Source organism: Capricornis sumatraensis, chromosome 2 (assembly GCF_032405125.1).
Source record: "Capricornis sumatraensis isolate serow.1 chromosome 2, serow.2, whole genome shotgun sequence".
In the NCBI taxonomy this organism is placed as follows: Eukaryota; Metazoa; Chordata; class Mammalia; order Artiodactyla; family Bovidae; genus Capricornis; species Capricornis sumatraensis.
The window spans coordinates 115,367,122-115,386,753 of record NC_091070.1 but is presented as its reverse complement, the minus strand read 5'-3'; the positions used below and the strand labels follow the sequence as shown (position 1 = coordinate 115,386,753).

The 19,632-nt window shown below is 56.4% G+C and overlaps 1 protein-coding gene across 2 annotated transcripts; it reads left to right on the top strand.

Moving 5' to 3' along the window:
* Window positions 1-734: 734 nt before the first annotated feature.
* On the top strand, window positions 735-18,952 carry NTRK1 (neurotrophic receptor tyrosine kinase 1). Of its 2 annotated transcripts, XM_068963168.1 has the most exons (17): window positions 735-946; window positions 4,147-4,221; window positions 4,479-4,550; window positions 6,149-6,217; window positions 6,984-7,129; window positions 7,365-7,507; window positions 10,005-10,137; window positions 11,672-11,998; window positions 12,400-12,417; window positions 12,591-12,643; window positions 12,920-13,022; window positions 13,518-13,664; window positions 13,977-14,107; window positions 14,314-14,486; window positions 16,729-16,969; window positions 17,335-17,493; window positions 18,767-18,952. In XM_068963168.1, the coding sequence occupies exons 1-17, from the start codon at window positions 735-737 to the stop codon at window positions 18,950-18,952; spliced, it is 2,388 nt and encodes a 795-aa protein (XP_068819269.1). The 2 variants fall into 2 exon arrangements, with proteins under 2 accessions (XP_068819269.1, XP_068819274.1); XM_068963173.1 differs by lacking the exon at window positions 12,400-12,417.
* Window positions 18,953-19,632: the final 680 nt, after the last annotated feature.

The following is a 19,632-nucleotide window of genomic DNA, read 5'->3' as shown; positions in this document are numbered from 1 at the left end:
GACTGCGCCCCCACCCACCCAACTCCGGAGGAGCTCACCCCTTGCGCGCGGGCCGCCAGCGCCACCCTGTGGTCTCTCCTGGAAATCGGCGTCTCCGTTCCCGAGTCTCCATTCTCCGGCTGTTTGGGGGCGACATCATCCCTTTCTGTCTCTTCTCTTTTTCCTTCTCCAGCTCCTCCGTTTGGTTTCTTGGGAGTCCCTCCCCATTTCTTTCTAGAGTTTAGGGAGTATTTCCCCTAATTTATCCCAAGTGACATGCACACTTCCTCAGGTACGCGCACCATGCGTAGTGAGATCTGGGGCCGGGGGCTGGCTAGGATGACCTGGGCTACCACGGTTTCCAAGCTCAGTCATCTCCCCTCCCAGCTAAATGCAGCGGCTTTAGGCTGGGAAAAATAATGTATCAACTTCCCAAAGCCCCATTCCCAGCAGACACCTCTGAGGCTTTCTGAGGCTGCCCCTCCGCATCTACTGGAGCTGGGGGGACCTTGGGGGAGTAGGCTGGAGCAGGGGGCCTCGAAAAAGGGTTGGGGCAGAGTTCGCGACTTAGAAGAGGAGAGGGCGGGGTTGGAGACAGAAGGGGCGGGGCGAGGCCGGGCGGGGGCCTCTGGCTCCGCCCTTTCCTGGCGGCTGGTCTTTAACACCGCCCAGCGCACATGTCGGGGGAGGCCCGGCAGCTGCAGCTGCAAGCGCACAGACGGCTGCCCGGCCGCGGCGAGGCTGGCGCCGTCGCGATGCTACGAGGCGGACGGGGCGGGCAACCTGGCGGGCACCTCCGGGCTACAGGGCCGGGAAGCCTGCTGGCCTGGTTGATGCTGGCATCTGCGGGCGCTGCATCCTGCCCCGATGTCTGCTGCCCCCACGGCCCTTCGGGGCTGCGCTGCACCCGGCCGGGGGCCCTGGATAACCTCCGCCACCTGCCAGGCGCCGAGAACCTGACGGAGCTGTGAGTGTCTGGCGAGCCAGGGGGCGCGGGGACAGGCGGGCATGGCCGTGCCCCGTGGACGCGGACTCACCGCTTGCGTGCTATATCAGGAGGGGCGGGTGCGGCGGGAGACTGATAACACAAGTCAGTCTCGGCTGTGCCTTGGTTTTCCTCTGCTGCCCTGACAGCCTCCGCAGTTACTGCCTGGATGCTGGGCTCGGGCAGCTTAGGTGCTAGCTTCGAGGAGAGGAAGGGGGGCTCTCTGTGGACCAGATCCGAGAGAGCCCAGCCTTCTAGAAATCGCTTTCTGGAGCTCAGCCGGGAGCCCACCCTCTGCCCTATACAGAAGGCGGTTATCTGCAGAGAACATTCCCCACCCCCAGTATGGTACCTTTACCATTTTCCTTTCCCAGGGATAAATCCTCCCGTACCCCCTTCCTTGTCATGACCAGGCAAAGTCAGCTCTTCTCTCTTGAACTGGAAATTGAACTGAAATAGGTGGGGGGCGCTGAGGGGCCATAGCTTGGTGGTTGAGCTCTCCTCTCCCCATTTCCACCATCTCTCCTCCCCACCACAGCTTGATTTGGAGGTAGGAAATGAGAGCCCCTCCAAGCTCCCCTCTCCCATCCCCATCTCCTTCACCACCCTTTTCTCCCTACTTTGGATAGGGAGACAGGGCCCTTGCTGAGAGATTCTCCTCCCTTCCAGACCTGAAACTGGGAGGAATCTTCAACATTTGCAGTGCTCTGATATCCTGCATTAATTGGTTACAAAATACTCAAGTACTTTTTAGCAACTGGTGAAACTTATGGGAGTATTCTATAAAAATTGGCTTAGAGATACTCAAGCATCATATGATGGTGTCTGGAAAATACTTGAGTATTCTATGTGGCTGGTGGGGCCAGCAAGACTTCTAGAAGAAGAAAGGACCTGCTAGAATATCCTCCTCCTGTTAGGCCTGGGGTTAGACAGTGGGCAAGGAACCCTGGCCTCATGCAGTAATAGGCTGAAAGGTATCTGTGGCAGGGGCCATCAATGTCTGGAAGTGACTTGAGCAGCCTACGATAATTGGCACTGAGTTACTCGGGTATCTTGTGGTAATTAACGGGAAGGTACTCCATCTTGCTCCCTAATGGCCCTAGGGAGGCCAGGAGGAGAGATGGCCTTGTCTTGGTCTGAACCTAGGTTTCTGCATGATGGGAGGGAGGCCCGAAGTCCAGACTGCCACCCCCAGTCCTGTGCATTTATCACTCTGGGTCTGCAAAGCAGGGTCCAGGCTTTAGAATGGTCTCCATCAGCACTCTCTTTTCCTGATTCCCTTTCAAGCCCCTCGTGGGTCCAGCAGGGGGGAAGTGGGAGTGGGGAGTGTGGGCAGGTCAGGGCCGGGGGCTGGAAGCCACGCAGGGTGTGAGTGGAGCTGCCCCTCTGGGTGGGGCAGCAGTCTAACCCCTGCCTCCATCTGCAAGGTCCCCTCCTCCTCCTTCACCCGCAGAGCTAACGAGGAGATAATGGACTCGAATAGACAGATTGATTATGAATCCGAACGAATGAGGCAGCTTTGAGCACGCTTCCTGACAGTTTGCACACACTCGGCCACCCTACCTTCTCACTCCCTCCCCGGGTCCCTCACCCCCTCCTGAGGTCCCTACGCGTCTAGGCTCTCTTGGCAGGAGCTGGGGGGTGACTGGGTAGGATAGGGACCAACTCTCAGAGTCACTGGAATTCACTCCTTAGACCTCAGGGGACTGATGACCTGACACCTGGGTGTCCTGCAGGGGCCAAGTCTCGGAAGGGCAGGCAGTGTGTGTATGTGAAGGGAGTGGTCATTCAGGCTGGCCCTGGTTCCCACAGGCTGAGGAAGCACAGGGTAGAGGGAGAGAGTTCTGAGAACAGGCAGTGAGTCAGGAGCCCCTGTGTGTGTGCGGCAGGGGTGGGGGGCATTGTGGGGGGACACAACGTGCCCCTGCAAGGGCAGCTGACTTCTCAGGAACTCCCTGGTGCGTGAGATCCAGAAGCTGGGCAGGGCCCCAGGGCAGCAGAAATCCCCCAGCCCCGCATGCCTGCTTTTACTTCTTTCTTTCTCTCCCCACTATCTTGCTTTCTCTGGCTCTCTGTGCTTATCTCTCTGTCTCCCTTTGCTTATCAGTCTTTCTCCTCGTCTGTCTCTGTCTCTCTGCCAGTCTCTTCCTGTCAGTTCCTCTTCCTAGGTGTCTCTGTTTTGCTATCTCTTTGTTTTTCTGCACAACCCCCGCCACCACCCCCACCCCCAGCCTTCCCATTGCTCTCTCACTGTGTGAGACGGCCAGTCGATGCCTCTTCACATCCCCAACTCTGACTCCCTTCTCTCATGACCCCTTTCTCCTCTCTGGGGCAGGGAGGGGCTCAAGGGGTCCTTGACTGACAGCCTGTATGCCTGTCACTTGCTTTGCTGAAAGATCCCAGGGTGGGGGGCGGAGAATGGAGGGGTTTATACTTGAGTGTGGGGAGGGGCCAGTGGCTTTGAGGGGGAGAGGGTGGCGTGTGTGTGTGTGTGTGTGTGTGTGTGTGCGTGTGCCCTCGAACACATGCCCAGTAGTATGGGTGAGCCCAGACAGTGGTCTCTGAGCGGGTGTGTTTGGGAGTGCGTATTTTCATGGCCCCAGGCCTTCCTTTGTGCTGGGTGGGGCAGTGGCAGTGATGAGCGCAGGCCCCTCGTGGAAGCGAGTGTTTGAGCATGACTCCCCATTGTTGAGCATGTGCAGGAGAGGCTCTGTGTTTAACAGCAGGACGCCAGGCTGCGAATGGACTCATGTGTGTCTATGCATGCGAATAATGCCCACACATTCTCACACGCATGTGTATCTGTATGGGAGAGTGTAAGCGTGCTCATGGGGACATCTGTGGGTTCACGCATGCATATGCTGGTGTATGTGAGGAGGTGCATCTCTGTGTATGTCTTTACACATCTGTGTGTGTGTGCTTGAATGTGTGAGAGCATGCATGTGTGATAGTGTGAGGATGCAGGCATGGGGACTGTGCGACTGTGTGAGGCCGTGGGTCTCTGTGCGTATGTGGATGGGTGTGTGTGGGCCTGCCTGTGCATGGTTACACGTGTAAACAGGTCTCTGTGTGACTGGATGCCTGTGGGTGCATGTGGTCGGGAGGGAGGGAGGGAGGCCGGTGAGTGTGGGGACTCGAGTGTGGGCCTGGGCCCTTGTGATTCCCATCCCCTTTCCCCACAGCTACATCGAGAACCAGCAGCATCTGCAGCAGCTGAAGCCCAGTGACCTGAGGGGCCTGGGGGAGCTGAGGAAACTGTGAGGGGCTCCGCACAGGGCCTGGGGGACCAGAGGGTCAGGGAGGGTGCTAGGCCCGAGGGCGTGAGGGGCCTGGGCGGACCGGGGTGGCTGAGGACTGAGGGGCTGGCTGGCCAGAGAGCTTGGTGGCCTCGAGTCCAGGGTTGCCGAGGAGGTGTTTGGGGCTCAGCACTAGAGACTGGGGGGCTGGCATGGGCGGAGAGCAGGAGCCCAGGTAACTGCTCCCCTCAATGTCGACCCCGCTGTGCCCTCCCCAGCACCGTCGTGAAGAGCGGTCTCCGTTCTGTGGCGCCAGATGCCTTCCATTTCACGCCGCGGCTCAGTCGACTGTGAGTGACCCAGGCTGGGCAGGGCGGGCTGGGGAGACACCTAGGCTTGGGCAGCTAATGGGCTTGGCCCTCCCCAGGGCACTGTTCTGAGGACGGCCCCAGCCTGGTTAGGGAAGTCATCCTACCCATTCTCCTGGGCCTTTTTCTCATCCACTTCAGGGATGGTGATCCTCTCAGCTCTTGCCCCTGCCAACTAGAAGGTCCTTCTTGCTGTCTCGCTTCCATGCTTCATGCTGCAGGACACTTCTCATAGGTGTCTGCCTTGGTTTTCTTCCCAGGGTTCAGATACACGCAGTCCAAAGGGGGCAAGGATCAGGAGCGAGCGGGACCCTGGGTTCTGACTAGGACTCTGTCTCCCAACCATTTCCTGACCTCTGGGATGTCCTGGGAGCTGGGGGATCAGATCAGTCACTTGGCACATTCCCCTGGGAGTCACAGGCACCCCTTTTGTAGAGAAGGGGCGTGTGTGAGAGAGACCTCCAAAGGCAAGACCCTTAGAGTCCCTGGTAAACCATCCCCTGGCCTCCTGAGGGTAGGAGTTCAGCTCCTCCTTCGCACCTGGGGCAGGTGGGGAGATGGGAAGTGTGGTGGGAGCCTCTGACTCACGGAGTTGTGCTGGGGACTCCAAACTCTCTGTTGCGTCCTGTGATTTAACAACAGTGACAGGATAAGGTGATGTTACCTCCCTGGCTAGGTGTGGGGGCTTCAGTTAAAAATGCTTACTCAGTGACACCTCACAATACTTATTGTCAGTGAATCTTCACCATTAGCCTGGTGAGAGAGGTAGCGTCATCCCCATTTTGTAGATGAGGATTCAGAGAACCAGCCAGGTTAAGTTTCTGGGCTGAGGTCATATAACTGTAAGCGGCAGGACAGAAGTGCACTCAGCTCTGCCTGGCGTTAAAATGGGCTTGCTGATGACCCCTGTGTAGTGGCTACTCTCCAACTCAGCCCCCGCAAACCAAAAGACAGCCAGGCAAGAAGGGTCAGGGCAGGCCCCTCAGAAGCAGAAGGTCGCAGGTGTGGCAGCTCCAGAGTCCTGGCGCCGGCCCCTCGCTGAAAAACTCATTTTCTCTGTCTCTGCAGCTAGGGGCTGGGGGCCTGGGGTCCCTTTCCTTAGTCCTTGAGGAGGGGAAGGAAGGAGGCGTGGGGAGGGGGCCTGAGGAAGGACTCTGAGTTCCAAGGCATCCGGCAGAGGGCAAGCGAGTGTGGGAGCCCATCCTCCCCTCCTCGCTGGCCCGGTCCTGGGCTCAGTGGGAGCACAGATGGAGCCCCTGCCCCCAGCTGGGGCCTCAGCACTTTGCCAGCTGGGGCCAAGGGTGGGGGAGGGGGAGCGGCTGTTCCTTCAGACCCCCTCCTCCCTGGGGTCTGGGAGGGGGTTAAGTGGGGTTAACCCTTGTTGTCCCAGGGAGAAGATGGGACTCAAAGAGCCTAACCAGTCCCCCCACCCAAGGCCTCGCCCACGGGCTACTTGTGGTTGTGGCCAGGGTGGGGGAGCCAGATGTCAACTTCCTCCTGGCTCCTCCCCTCGCTCGCACTGGGTCAGACCGAGGTCGGGTCACTCAAGGGGTCTGTCTGCTCTGTCTCAACTCCTGCAGGAATCTCTCCTTCAACGCTCTGGAGTCTCTCTCCTGGAAAACGGTCCAGGGCCTCTCCTTACAGGAACTGTGAGTGTGGGAGTTTCCAGGGGCAAGGGCAGCAAGTGTGTGAGTGTGTGTGTGTTCTGTGTGGGCCCTCAAGTGCCTGTACGTCTCTGTGAAGGTATGTCACTTGTCTGTATGGGACTGTTGGGGGGGGGCAGGGGGTTCTCTGTGGGGATGGCATGTTTGGCTGTCCATATGCATGTCTGGGAACCAACCCCCCTCCCCACATCAAAGCAGAGGCTGGGGGTCCCTGCAGCTACTGAGGGGATTATTGCCCTGGGCACATTTGGGGTGGGGGTGGGGGTGTGGAGAACTGTGTGTTCTCAGGGCCGGGGGCTGGCACAGTTCTCTGGGCCTGTGCACAAGGGCATATCTGCCCACATTCCTAGCACACCAAGCTCGTGGGGTGGGTGGACAGCAGTGGGATGTGTTTGGTGGGCACCTGAGGCCTTTGGGTCACTCCAGAAAGCAGTGAGTGCCCTTCCCTCCTTGCCACCCTACTCAGAGCCCTCACCTGGCTTGCCACCCTGGGGAGCCTGGGTGGGGTAATTCTGTATAGCCTATAGCTGGCTGTCTTTGATTTTGGACTTCTGTTTCTTTCAATGTCTCGTGAAAGGGGGTCCATGAGAGGAACTTCTCCCATGTCCCCCCTCCTTCACCTCTAGACAGTCCACCCCGCCCTTCACCTCTAGACAGTCCACCCCGCTATCTAACTGCACTCCCTCTTGCTGTCGAACTTCCTCACATCTGCCCTTCCCCCGACTCTCTCTCTTCCCCTCACACCCACCAGAGTCCTGTCGGGGAACCCCCTGCACTGTTCCTGTGCCCTGCTCTGGCTGCAGCGCTGGGAGGAGGAGGGGCGGGGAGGAGTGCGGGAACAGAAGCTCCAGTGTCCCGGGCAGGGGCCCCTTGCCCTCATGTCCAACGCCAGCTGCGGTAGGTGCTGCAGGTGGTGTGAGGGGCTAGGAAAGAGGGGCACACCTGGGGAGAGGGCATTGGGCAGGGCTCAGGGGGCGAGCCCCGAAGGTGGGACTGGGGGAGAGAGCTGGGGGAAACTGAAGGTTGAGGGGCAAGGGGCAGGGTCACTGGGGTGGGGGGGGTGGGGGGAGGATCAGTGTCCCCAGGCAGGATTCGGAGGCCTCTCCCAGCTCTAACACCCCTCGGGCACCAGGTGAGCCCACGCTGAAGATCCAGATGTCCAATGCCTCTGTGGATGTGGGGGCCGACGTGTGGCTGCAGTGCCAGGTGGAGGGGCAGGACTTGGAGCAGGCTGGCTGGATCCTCACGGAGGTGGACGGGTCAGCCACAGTGATGGTGAGAAGCCCTCCACTGTCCCCGCCCCCATGCCCCCCCTCCTGATGCACCCAAGCACAGGGAACAAAGACAGGGAAAGAGAGATAGCAAATAAGAAGCACATAAAGGATGAGAGATGCACCGAGATGGTTTAGACCCTTGGGACTCAGGCTTGTGCTGTTGGGTAGCTATAGGCACACCACATGCCCTCAGGGCAGACCTTGGTCCAGCAGGGACCCCAGGCTCCACTGATCAGCTAGAGCTTAGGTCCCCACTCTGGGAAGATATGCTGGCTGCAAAGAGAGAGGGCCACAGAGCCCTCCCATATTGGAGCTGACCCGGGGAACCCAACACACCAGCTCTCCAATCTGCCTTTCTAGATAAGGACACTGAGGACCACGGAGAGGGAGCAACATTTGTGGTCCTATACCCAGGCCAGTTCTTCAGGCCCTTCCAGTCATTTTCTAGAGAATCCAGAAGCAGCATCCTCCTGGGTGTGTGATGAGCGTATTAGTAAGGTTTCAGCTCTCTCACTAATTAATCCTTGGAGTGACTTTTGGAAAAATCCCCCAATCCGCCTGCATTTTGGTTTTCTTATCTGTCAGCTGAGGAGATGGACATGATGGCCTTCAGGTGTTCTGCCTGCCTCTGGGCACTTGCTGGCCTCTAGCTCTCTTATCCAGTTTGGGCATCTTCCCAGATCCTGCCCTTTGTCCTTAGGCTGGCAACAGGCAGCCAAGAGTAGCCATAACTGACTCAGGAGGTTTCACGGACAAGGACAGCAGGGGTTGACTTTGGGCTGTGCCCACCCAAAAGCTGGCCCCGCGTGGGTGGACACACAGAGTCCCGTCCCTGGAAGGAGTCAGGCCAGTGAAAGCAGGGTGTGGTGTCTAATTTGGAGGCCCTCGCTTTGGAAAGGCAATCAACCCCAGAATTGCTGGTGGTCCCTTGGGCTTCCCAAATGGCTCAGTGGTAAAGAATCCACCTGCCAAGCAGGAGATGCGGATTCAATCCCTGGGTCTGGAAGATCCCCTGGAGAATGGAATGACAACCCCCTCCAGTACTCTTGCCTGAGAAATCCCACAGACAGAGGGGGGCCTGGCGGGCTACAGTCCACGGGGTCGCAAAGAACCAGACATAGTGACTAAACAGCAACAACCTGCAGCAACATTGAAGGAGCCACTGGAGTCCTGAGCAGGAGGTCTAGACACAGAAGGGGGACAGTGACCACCGAGGGGCCCCACCTGCCCCATAGATCAGAGCCTCTAAGGTTGAGTAACGGAACAGTGGACAAGGCAGAAGCAAGAGGCTAGCCAGGACCATCAGTGGAGAGACATTTGCTAAGCTATATGTTTGGAGAAATTCCAGATTTTTGCTGTTCTCTTTGGGAGCTTCACTTCTGTCTTCTAGAGACATCCTGTAGAAAAGCCATCCCCTAGCTTAAATAGAGGGGGGTGGGGAGGCTGGTCCCCATCAGGTTACCATCAGGAGAGTGGCAGAACAGCTCAAAGGGAAGAGTTCATGGGATACCATATTCCAGGGCGACTTAGAGGAGATGAAACGGCTGAGAGAAGCTTAGGGCAGGGCTTCCCCTTCAAGTGGCTGAAACTCAGGGCTTGCACAAGAGGCTGGACAGCTCTTCTGGAGTCTTTGAACTCACATATTCCAATCGAAGCCCAGAGAAACTTCACCTTCCCTGGCATTTATTCAAGGGATTCCACATTCACGAAATTTCCAGAAAAATCAGATTTGCCCACTACTTCATTTATTTTCACCATTTTATGAAAATAGCTTTCTAAAAATGTCGGAAGATCATTTTGTCTACCTCCTTGGTTTACAAAATAAGAAAATCTTCATTCAGCAAGATTAAAAATTGTCTTAGGGCCATATAACCTCCGTGGTGTCTCAGGAAGAGAATCTGAATCTGAGTCAATCTTTCGATGATGACTCAGAACCAAGTCACTTAGCTTCTCTCTAACTTCACCCTCTTTTTCCATCTGCCGAAGGTATTCATCACAGTTCTACTGTTGCTTCTAACTGCTGCCCTGTTATCAGCATCATCTCTTTGTTTCTGATTTTCCTTGGGCTGAGACTAAATTTCTTAGAATTATGTGTTAAACAAGAATGAGTAGGTGGTGAGGTCCTAGCTTGTTTTCCAATTGGTTGTGTATATTTGTATACTTGGGATTTGTGACATGTATTCAGCTGTTCAGGATGGGTGCTTTTATGGTTTGGGAGACTTTGCGCCTATTTTGAGGTTACTGGTTGTGTTCTGGATTTTTCAGATCATTGAATCAGTGATCCGGGAGAAGGTGTAAACAGGCTCTGAAGGAGGGCCATTCTCTGCCATATTCTCTCCCACTCCTCTTCCCTTCCCGTCCCTCCCTCTCTTTTCCACCTGGAGTCAGAGGGGTTCCCCAAAGACATCAGCTCTGCCCCTCCAGCCCCCTGCCCAGCTGCCTCCAGCCCCAAGCCAGCTGAAGCTCTTCTTGATTTTCCCCTCTTTTCCCTGACCCAGCAATCTGGGAGTCTGCCGTCCTTGGGGCTGACCCTGGCCAATGTCACCAGTGACCTCAATAGGAAGAACGTGACGTGCTGGGCGGAGAATGATGTGGGCCGGGCTGAAGTCTCCGTCCAAGTCAATGTCTCCTGTGAGTGCCAGTGACTGCCTCTGCGCCCACCCCATCCCTGCTTCCCTGAAAAGAGGATGTGAGGGTCGGGGGCTACAGGAAAGGGGTGGGATGTACGTGCGTCCACAGCTGCTCCCTCCCAGCTGTTTCCAGATTCCCATGAACTGATCCTTTGAGGGAAGTCCTGGGGGCTCGTCAAGGCCAGAGGGATGGAGAGGGATTTCTTTTTGGCCCCCTGCCCAAGTCTTGCTACCTGAGGCCCTCAACACCAGCTACATCCATTCTCTCCGCTCCCTTGTATTTCTTCACGTTCATTCCTCTGTAGGACTTTTGCCCTACTTCCTAGTTTTAAAAGAAGAAATTCTCCATGCAAGTTTCTCTTTTGGCTCACTGCCGAATTTCTCTAGGTCTGCCAACAAATTATTTACAATCTACATTGTATAAATTTTTCTTCTTTTCTTGGGAAACATATTATATGTAGATATGTACATAAAACATTTACACTTTAAACAATAATTCAGCTTACAGACACTTCAGAAGATACCCCCTTCTCCCCATTCAGAACCCCATCCTTCTCCTCCACCCCATTCTGACTTTTGTGACAATCATCTCCTTGCTTTTAAAACTAATTTTACACACATATGCTTCCCTATCAGCATGGTTGAGTTTTGTCTGATCCTATATATTATATAAATGGATCATACCTCATATACTACTTTGTGTCTCAGTTCTTCTGCTCTACATTATATTTGTAAGACTCATTCATGTTAACTGGAGTAACAGTTAGTTCATTCATTTCACTGCTGAGTAGTATGCCACTGTATGAATGCTGGCTGGAATTCCAGTGTCAGCGGTGTATATATATGCTCCTCTGTCCATGGGATTCTCCAGGCAAGAATACTGGAGTGGGTTGCCATTTCCTTCTCCAGGGGAACTTCCCAACCCAGGGATCGAACCTGTGTCTCTTACATCTGCTGCACTGGCAGGTGGATTCTCTAGCAGTAGTGCTTCACCCAGTTCTTGTCCACTGAGAAACCCCGTGTGTGTGTGTATGCACACACACACACATATATATATGTATATATATATATACTTTTTTCTATTATTGAAGGTCTTTTACTTCTTTCAGGTTGGGCCTATTTTAAACCCATATCTTTTTCCAAAAAGTTAAAAAATTATATATATATATATATTTGCTTGTTTGATCTTTTAGGCCCCTTCCACATCCCCTTAAGCTTGACTGCACTAAATTTTTCTGGATTCCCTCATCCCAAAGACTCCATGTCTAATTTCCATAAGCTGGAACCTTACTTCTCTAGGACTGTTACTTATTTGCTTTAAACCCACCACTTAAATTCTTTAAGCTTCTGAATGTATACACCCGCTGCCTGACTTTATTTAAGACTTGCTGTCAGCTTTCTTCCAAACATCTCTCCTTGTGAATTTCTGGGAGCCCGCTGACCAGTCTCTCCTAGGCCTGCCCCCTTTGGACTGCCCGCCCTCCGCCTCCCCGGGACGCCTCCCGACTCTCACTGCCATCCCCTCTGGCCCACAGTCCCGGCCAGCGTGCATCTGCAGCCCGCCGTGGAGCAGCACCACTGGTGCATCCCCTTCTCGGTGGACGGGCAGCCGGCGCCCTCTCTGCGCTGGCTCTTCAATGGCTCCGCGCTCAACGAGACCAGCTTCATCTTCACTGAGTTCCTGGAGCTGGCGGCCAACGAGACGGTGCGCCACGGCTGCCTGCGCCTCAACCAGCCCACCCACGTCAACAACGGCAACTACACGCTGCTGGCGACCAACCCGCTGGGCCGGGCCGCCGCTTGGGTCATGGCTGCCTTCATGGACAACCCTTTCGAATTCAACCCTGAGGACCCCATTCCTGGTGTGAGGGCCACCCTGAACCCTGCTCCCACTCCCTGGGCCCCAACCAGGTGCAGATCCAGGTATCCGCGGAGGCCTGGCCCACTTCCCACTGAGATCCTGACCCTGGAAGCTGGAGGGCCTGGTCCCAGACGGAAAGTAGCCTGGAGTTCTGGTGTCCAGCTCTGTGCTGGCTTCCTCGCCCCAGCCTTCCCCAGCCCCAGGAGTCCTGCACCCCTGAGTTATTCCATTCACTAGGGCTGGCTGCAGAGAGAGCCATGAACCAGGGCATCCCTGGCCCAGCTGGAGCAACTCCGCCTCCCCCTCCCACTCCCACCCACAAAGGGATGAGTCCAGAGGGGGACGGGGACTCACTGCTCTTTTCCTCCATGTGATCGCTCTCTCTCCTCCCTCCTGCTGCAGTCTCCTTCTCGCCAGTGGGTGAGTAGCCCAGGCCGGAGGGCAGGTTCTTTCTGGTCCCTGGAGCTGGGAGCTACCGCTGGGGCAGGGGGCACAGTTAACCTGACCCTTGAGGGTTCAGCTGGGGCCAGGGTGGGGAGTCTGTGGAGGAGATACAACCTGTGACAAAGCCTTTCTACCCTGTGTCCCCACAGACACCAACAGCACTTCCGGAGACCCAGTGGAGAAGGATGAGACTCCTTTTGGGGTGAGCATGGGAAGTGGAAGCTTGTCCGGGACTTAGGACAGGAGGCTGGGCTGGACGCTCCTCTGTATGTCACTTCCAGTCAGAGCACAGAGAGCACTAGAGGCTGGCCTGAGCTCCATCAGCACCTTCACAGCCAGGACTCGGGGGCCGGGGGGAGGAGAAGGCAGGTGTGGGGGCCTGGCTCTGGGCATCTATGCAGGATGGGGAATTAGCTGACTAGTGCGGAGCTCTGAGGGGTCAGGATAACCCCTAGATCCAACCACCCCATACCCCCAGGTCTCGATGGCCGTGGGCCTGGCTGTTTTTGCCTGCCTCTTCCTTTCTACAACATTTCTTGTGCTCAACAAATGTGGACGCAGGAACAAGTTTGGGATCAACCGTGAGTAGAGGGGCTGCGGAGGGGCCGTCAGTCCGTCTTCCTGGCTTTATTTCCTCCTGGTTCTTCCCGACTCTGTCCTCTGTGTGGGGGCCTGGGCACACATGGGGTTCTAGAGAGTGGGTATTTGGGATACATGAGGACGCGTGAGTGTGAGTGTGTCGGTGCTGAAGCCAGGGTAGTTTCAGAAGTAGCGGCTGCTAATTGGTGGCTGGATTGTAGTCAAATGCTAAGTGGATCTGGGAGGTCTGAGCTCTGCGGGGGGGCAGTGGGGGAGTTCTCTGGTGGCCCGCGGGGCCTGGGATTGGACAGGAGCCAGAAGGAGAATGGCTGGAGTGCCTCCCCTTCCCCCTGCGACTGTCTTGCCTCCTAGCTCCTCGGTTCTTCCCTTCTTCCCATGCAAGTTAGGAGGTGGGGTTACCTGGCACCCTGCAAGCTGGCAGGAGCCAGGGTGTGTGCTTGGGCTGTGACCCCTCCACATGACTGTGTCCTTCCCAGGCCCCGCTGTGCTGGCTCCAGAGGATGGATTGGCCATGTCCTTGCATTTCATGACTCTGGGCGGCAGCTCCTTGTCTCCCACCGAGGGCAAAGGCTCTGGGCTCCAAGGCCACATCATTGAGAACCCACAATACTTCAGTGATGCCTGTGAGGGGCTGGGTCAAGGGTGGGGGCGAGCCTGTGTGTGTTTGTACATGTGTGTGCATGTGCAGAGGTTCTTGTGTGTCATTGCCTTTGCCCACCCCATGCCTGAACAAGCCTCTCCTCCCAGCCCCCCACTACCCACATCCCCATCACATCATGGGACTTGGTGAAGGCTCACTTTCAGTGTGACCCTCCCTCTTGCTGGGCACCCCCTGTGCCAAGCACAACCCAGCAGGACAGTTCTGTCCTTGCCCCTGTCCCATCCCTCTTCCAAGACTGGGGATCTTGGCTGATCCTGCAAGCCCCCCCTCCCAGGTGTTCATCACATCAAGCGCCGAGATATTGTGCTCAAGTGGGAGCTAGGTGAGGGTGCCTTTGGGAAGGTCTTCCTTGCCGAGTGCCACAACCTACTGCCCGAGAAGGACAAGATGCTAGTGGCCGTCAAGGTAAGACCCTGGCCACGAAGTATTGGTGGTCCAGGGCCCACCTCCCAGGGCACTGTCATGCCAGGACAGGGTGCTCAAGATGGGGGAGAGGGGAAAGGCTTGGACCTGGCCTAGTTCACGACTTGGGGGTGGATGCTGGGCCAGCTGGGATGTGGGGTGGTCAAGACTGGGCCCCCATCCAGGGATGTCTGACCCCTACCATCCAGGCACTGAAGGAGGTGTCTGAGAGCGCCCGGCAAGACTTCCAACGCGAGGCCGAGCTGCTCACCATGCTTCAGCACCAGCACATCGTACGCTTCTTCGGCGTCTGCACTGAGGGCCGCCCGCTGCTCATGGTCTTTGAATACATGCGGCATGGTGACCTCAACCGCTTCCTCCGGTACGAGGGCCCGCCCGGCCTTGGCTTTGGCCCCCGGCTCATGGCCTGTCCTCCCTTCCCTACAAGCACATCCTGGCTTGTCTGCTGAACTGTGGGGAGAACGCCAGGAAGGAGCAGGAAGGCACAGCTCCTGTCCCCAAGGAGCTCTGAGGCAGATGTGTGGATGTGGGGAGAGTCCGTGTGGAGAGCAGAGTGACTGTCAGGGAGACTGCATTAGCGGAAGCCATGAGCTGAAGCTGCAGGATGGCTGGGCTTTGCGGAGTGTGTGCGTGCACTTGTGTGTGGTGCACAGAAGCCGGTTCCATAGGAGGGGCAATGTGGATCACGATGATAACAGCAATAACAAACATTTATCAGGCACTTGCCATGTTCCAGGTGCTATGTTACATATTTTATGATTCATTTATGACTGCATGTGCTTTTACCTATATATCTGTAATAATCTAAATGGGTATTTATTTTTCATAGTTACCTAACATATATGGCAATTTATACTTGAGGAAAATTCCCCCAAATTTCCTTTCTTTGGCTTGAGACAGAACAACTCTGATAGGTTTAATAACTTAAATTTCTAGAAATGTACCCATTTCTCAGATGAGGCTTAGAGAGGTCCAGTGACTTGCCCAAAGACACACAGGTAACAAATGATCCAGATGTGTGATGGTCACGTGTTCCATTTGCTGAACTCTTCTCTGACGAGGTGGACACCACCCCCCCCTCCGCCCCCGAGGTCGGAGCAGGATGGAGCAGAAAGGGCCAGGGTTTGGGATCAACTGTGACTTGTTAACTGAGCCTTCCTTGCCAACTAGCTTCCCTCTCTGGCCTCAGTTTCCCCACCAGTAAGAGGGACAACGGGGGACTGTGGTTTTGAATGAGTGTCTTTGTACAGTTGATGGTTGTGATTTGGTCTCTAAACATCCCTACTGAGAGTGCTGGGTCATTCACGTAGCCAGGCTGCAGAATTCAGCTGGAAAAGACCTCAGAGTCTGAGCTTATCTTGAGGATGGGGAGGAGCCCCGGGAGGATGTGGAGCAGGAGGGAGGTAAGGTCAGATCTGAGGTTATGTGTGGAGGTGGATTGGCTCAGAGGAATCCAGGTCAAGAGGAGGCCAGAGAGAAGCCCTTCCCCTTGCTCACCAGACATGGTGTGGGCTCCCTGCTAGGGACTGGATATCAGCGAGGACCCATCTGGGGCCCAGGATGTGGGGAGAGCAGCTTTATATGGTAGACAGCACACGAGGAAACCAGAGGAGGGACTCATGAAAGCTCCTAGATGAGTCTGGAAGACTTCCCCAGGAGGGGCCGTCTGCCTCTCCTTGCCCCTGGGTTTCTATCTCTGCCTGGTGCACTGGGCCTCCTTTCCCAGCCGCATAACCCACTCATGTCTCCCATCCCTTCGACTGGTTTATCAGCCTCCCTTCCTAAGGGCTTGAGTCTCTGTTTAGATGACTCTTCCTCTAGGAAGCCTTCCCTAACTTCTTCCATCCCTACCCTGAGTGCCCCCAGGCGCCCCTCACACTGCACTGCTGTAACCGTGTATTTGCCTCCTACCCTGCACTGTGGCTCTGGTGCCTGGCACACTGGAGGTGTTTACCAAATGTCTGGAATAAATGAAGAAACAAATGGATGAGGAGAAAGTTGGCCAGGAGGAAAAGGGCAATACTGACAAAACCACCAGCTCAGACAGCCTCAGAAGAAGGAATATTTGGGGAATGGTCTGGAGGGGTAGGTGTGGGGAGGAGGAGGGCATCCTGGAAGCCGCGGGAAGGAAGGCAGATCCCACAGGAATGGCTGAATACTAAGGGCAAAGGTGAGCAAGACAGAAATGGAGGACTCCCGGGTTTCAGGCTCACAGCCTGGGTGAGGGACATTCCCTTCCATGAGGCAGGGCCACACCTGGGGGAGGATGCTGAGCATCTTGGCAGGGGTTTAGTCGGACATGTAGCTGGGCAAGAGGTGTAGGAGCCAGTGGGCAGCTAGATGCTGAGGTTGGAGTTTAAGGTGGCTGCCTGAGAGGAAGGCATGCACTTGGGAAATGTGGGCACTAGTGTATGCTCTGGAGGTGGGCACGCCAGCCGGCCCCCATCCAAGCCCCTCCAGACACCTGCGTCCCCTGTTCTCTCCTTCCTACCTTCCCTGAGTCCCTCCCCCATTTCCCCCAGCTCCTCCCCCATCCCCACGCTCAGGCTCCTCCGAGGTTGTCTCCTCCTAGCCCATCCCTTCTCCCTCACTCTTTCACGAAGGTCCCACGGGCCTGATGCCAAGCTGCTGGCTGGCGGGGAGGACGTGGCTCCGGGACCCCTGGGCCTGGGGCAGCTGCTGGCCGTGGCTAGCCAGGTCGCTGCGGGAATGGTGTACCTGGCAGGCCTGCACTTCGTGCATCGGGACCTGGCCACACGCAACTGCCTGGTGGGTCAGGGACTAGTGGTTAAGATTGGCGATTTCGGCATGAGCCGGGATATCTACAGCACCGACTACTACCGCGTAAGGGTCTTTCATCCCAAACCCTCCCCCAGCCTCCAAACGGTAGACACGCGTGGCCGCGTACCCCGGAGGGCTTGCCCTTGCTGGCCACGCCGTCCTCTTCCTCGGGCGGTGAGGGGTCTGAGACTCTCTGATTCTGGTTTTTTAACCCTCCTCCTACTCCCTTGGCCCTCAGTGGAGGAGGGTCTGTCTCCACTGTCCCGGACGGACACGGCACCATCGGCTTTTCCCTCTTAGCCCTGGGAGGGAGAGCCGCTTCTATTTATTTTGAATAACGGGGCGGGGGGCGGGTCTGCGCCGGGAGAGGCTGTCGGCGGGGCGGGCGCCCCCTGAAGGTGACGCGGCGTCCGCCGGCCCGCCGGCAGGTGGGAGGCCGCACCATGCTGCCCATTCGCTGGATGCCGCCCGAGAGCATCCTCTACCGCAAGTTCACCACCGAGAGCGACGTGTGGAGCTTCGGCGTGGTGCTCTGGGAGATCTTCACCTACGGCAAGCAACCCTGGTACCAGCTCTCCAACACCGAGGTCAGTACCGCTCCGCAGGTCGCTCCCTGCCGGCCACCCCTTCCCTGTCCCTTTGGGTTCCTGTTTTGGGGAATTCTGTCCCCTTCTGCCCCTCGTCCCACAGCCGCCGGCACTCATCCGGCATCCTGCCAGCCCTTCTCCCTCCATCCCAACCCTATTCTCGTACACCTCCTATTTTAACCGGCTCCTGGGAGAACCTCAAAGCACTTTATAAATGGAGCCCACACCCCCATCCCTCGCTGCATTTTGTAGACCTAGTAGGCATTATCGGAGTGAAAGGGAGAGGTGTGGAAAGAGGAACATAGCCCGGGCGCGCCTGACATTGCAGCAGGAAGGCTGGAGGTTAGACTGTAAGAAGGACAGTCCCCGCCTCCCCTTGCCCCCCGGATTGGACACAGCCAGAGCAGGCCCCAGGTGTTCCCTCTCCCAGAGCAGCTTCCCTCACCCGCTCCTTGGCTCGCAGCTGTCAGTTTCCATTTCTCCTCCTAATGCAGTCTGCTCCCTGGAGGCTGGTGGGGTGGGGGAGAGGGTTATAGATTTTAATTTTCTCAAGCACTGAGAGAAGGAATGGAATTAGTGCCGTCCATAACCCAAGTCCTCTAATGGGGAGGGAGGGAAGAAGCGGGGGATGAAGAGGCTCCAGGCCCTTCAACCATCTCCCTGCCACATTCTCTCCTTTGGATCCGTCAGCTTCTCTAGCAGTCCTTCCTGGAGTCAAACTTTGAGCGTTCCCACTGCAGTGTCTTGTCAGAGGAGCTAGGCCCCCACAGAGTGGTACCTACAGAAGAGGGAAAAAGTGGCCTTGCCCTCTACCTTAAAATGCAAGAGATCCACTTTTCAAGTCCTTTACCTGCAACCCTGCTCTATTTTCTTTTTGCCCTCTGGAGCTGAGAGATGGAGAACCCTTCCCTTCTTCCAGTCAGCCCTCAACACTTAGCTGATGGATTTGGCAAATGTCTTGGCCCCTCTCCTTCCTCAACCCACCTGGCAAGTCTTCTGAGGGTCTGATTCCAGCCCTTTGGGATGCAATTCTACCCTAGTCCAGCCTTCACAGGGTCTATCTAGCTCTAATCCCTGTCACTGCTCAGAGTCGGAGTGGAAAGGAATCTTAGGCTTCACTGCCTCCTTTTACACTACTGGGTGCCATGAGGCCCAGACATATTGTATGGCCTGCCTTGGGAGCCTCAGTGAGGCAGAGGCAGTGCTGGGTCTGGCCTCACTCTCCTGCCCCTAGCCCAGTGTGCCCTCTCCTCTCTCCCTCTGGTGGCCCTAGGCGATCGAGTGCATCACCCAGGGACGTGAGCTGGAGCGGCCCCGTGCCTGCCCGCCGGAGGTCTACGCCATTATGCGGGGCTGCTGGCAGCGGGAGCCCCAGCAACGCCACAGCATCAAGGAAGTGCATGCCCGGCTGCAAGCCCTGGCCCAGGCGCCTCCTGTCTACTTGGATGTCCTGGGCTAGGAGGCTGGCCCAGGGCCTGGGGCTGGGTAGCCAAATGCGGAGTATTGCAGCCTGCCCTCAGCAACTGCCATGGTTCCCAGCAGCCCCAGGGTGATCTCAAAGCATCTAACTCACCCTCAGCATGCGGGAGGGGACAGGTGGGGTCTGGGAGTGCAGGATGTTCCTGCTCCTCTAGGCAGGGTTCCGTCATAGCAATTATATTTATTATCCCTTGGTTGTGTCTCTTGCCAGTTCTTGGGATGACGTCCTTCTGGGAGGGGGTTATTGGGGTCCAGGGAAGGGGATGACTCTGTGGGATCTCCCCTGAGCTGGTGAACCCCAGCCGCCCGCCCCTGCCGTGTGCAGCTGTCACCTCTGTCTTGGGGCTGTGGTTTGCCTCCTGGCACCATGGCCATCTTGTCTGTGTGGTGGTGAAGGAGCCTTGGCTCAAGTTTCCTAGACCTTCAGACCCCAATTGCCTGTCTCTGCATTTCATTCAGGAGGGCTGCAGTGGGAGGGACTGAAGTTAGATGGGGTGGTGGACAGCATGGAAGCGTTGCTGGGGTGAGTCTTCCTGGTACTGGAGTTCCCAGAACAGAGCAAGCACACAATACAAGAAATGGCTGAGAAAGGAGAGGTGGGGAGAGCCTGCATATATGGGTGCATGTATGCACGTGTGTGTACGTGTGGCTGGGACAGGG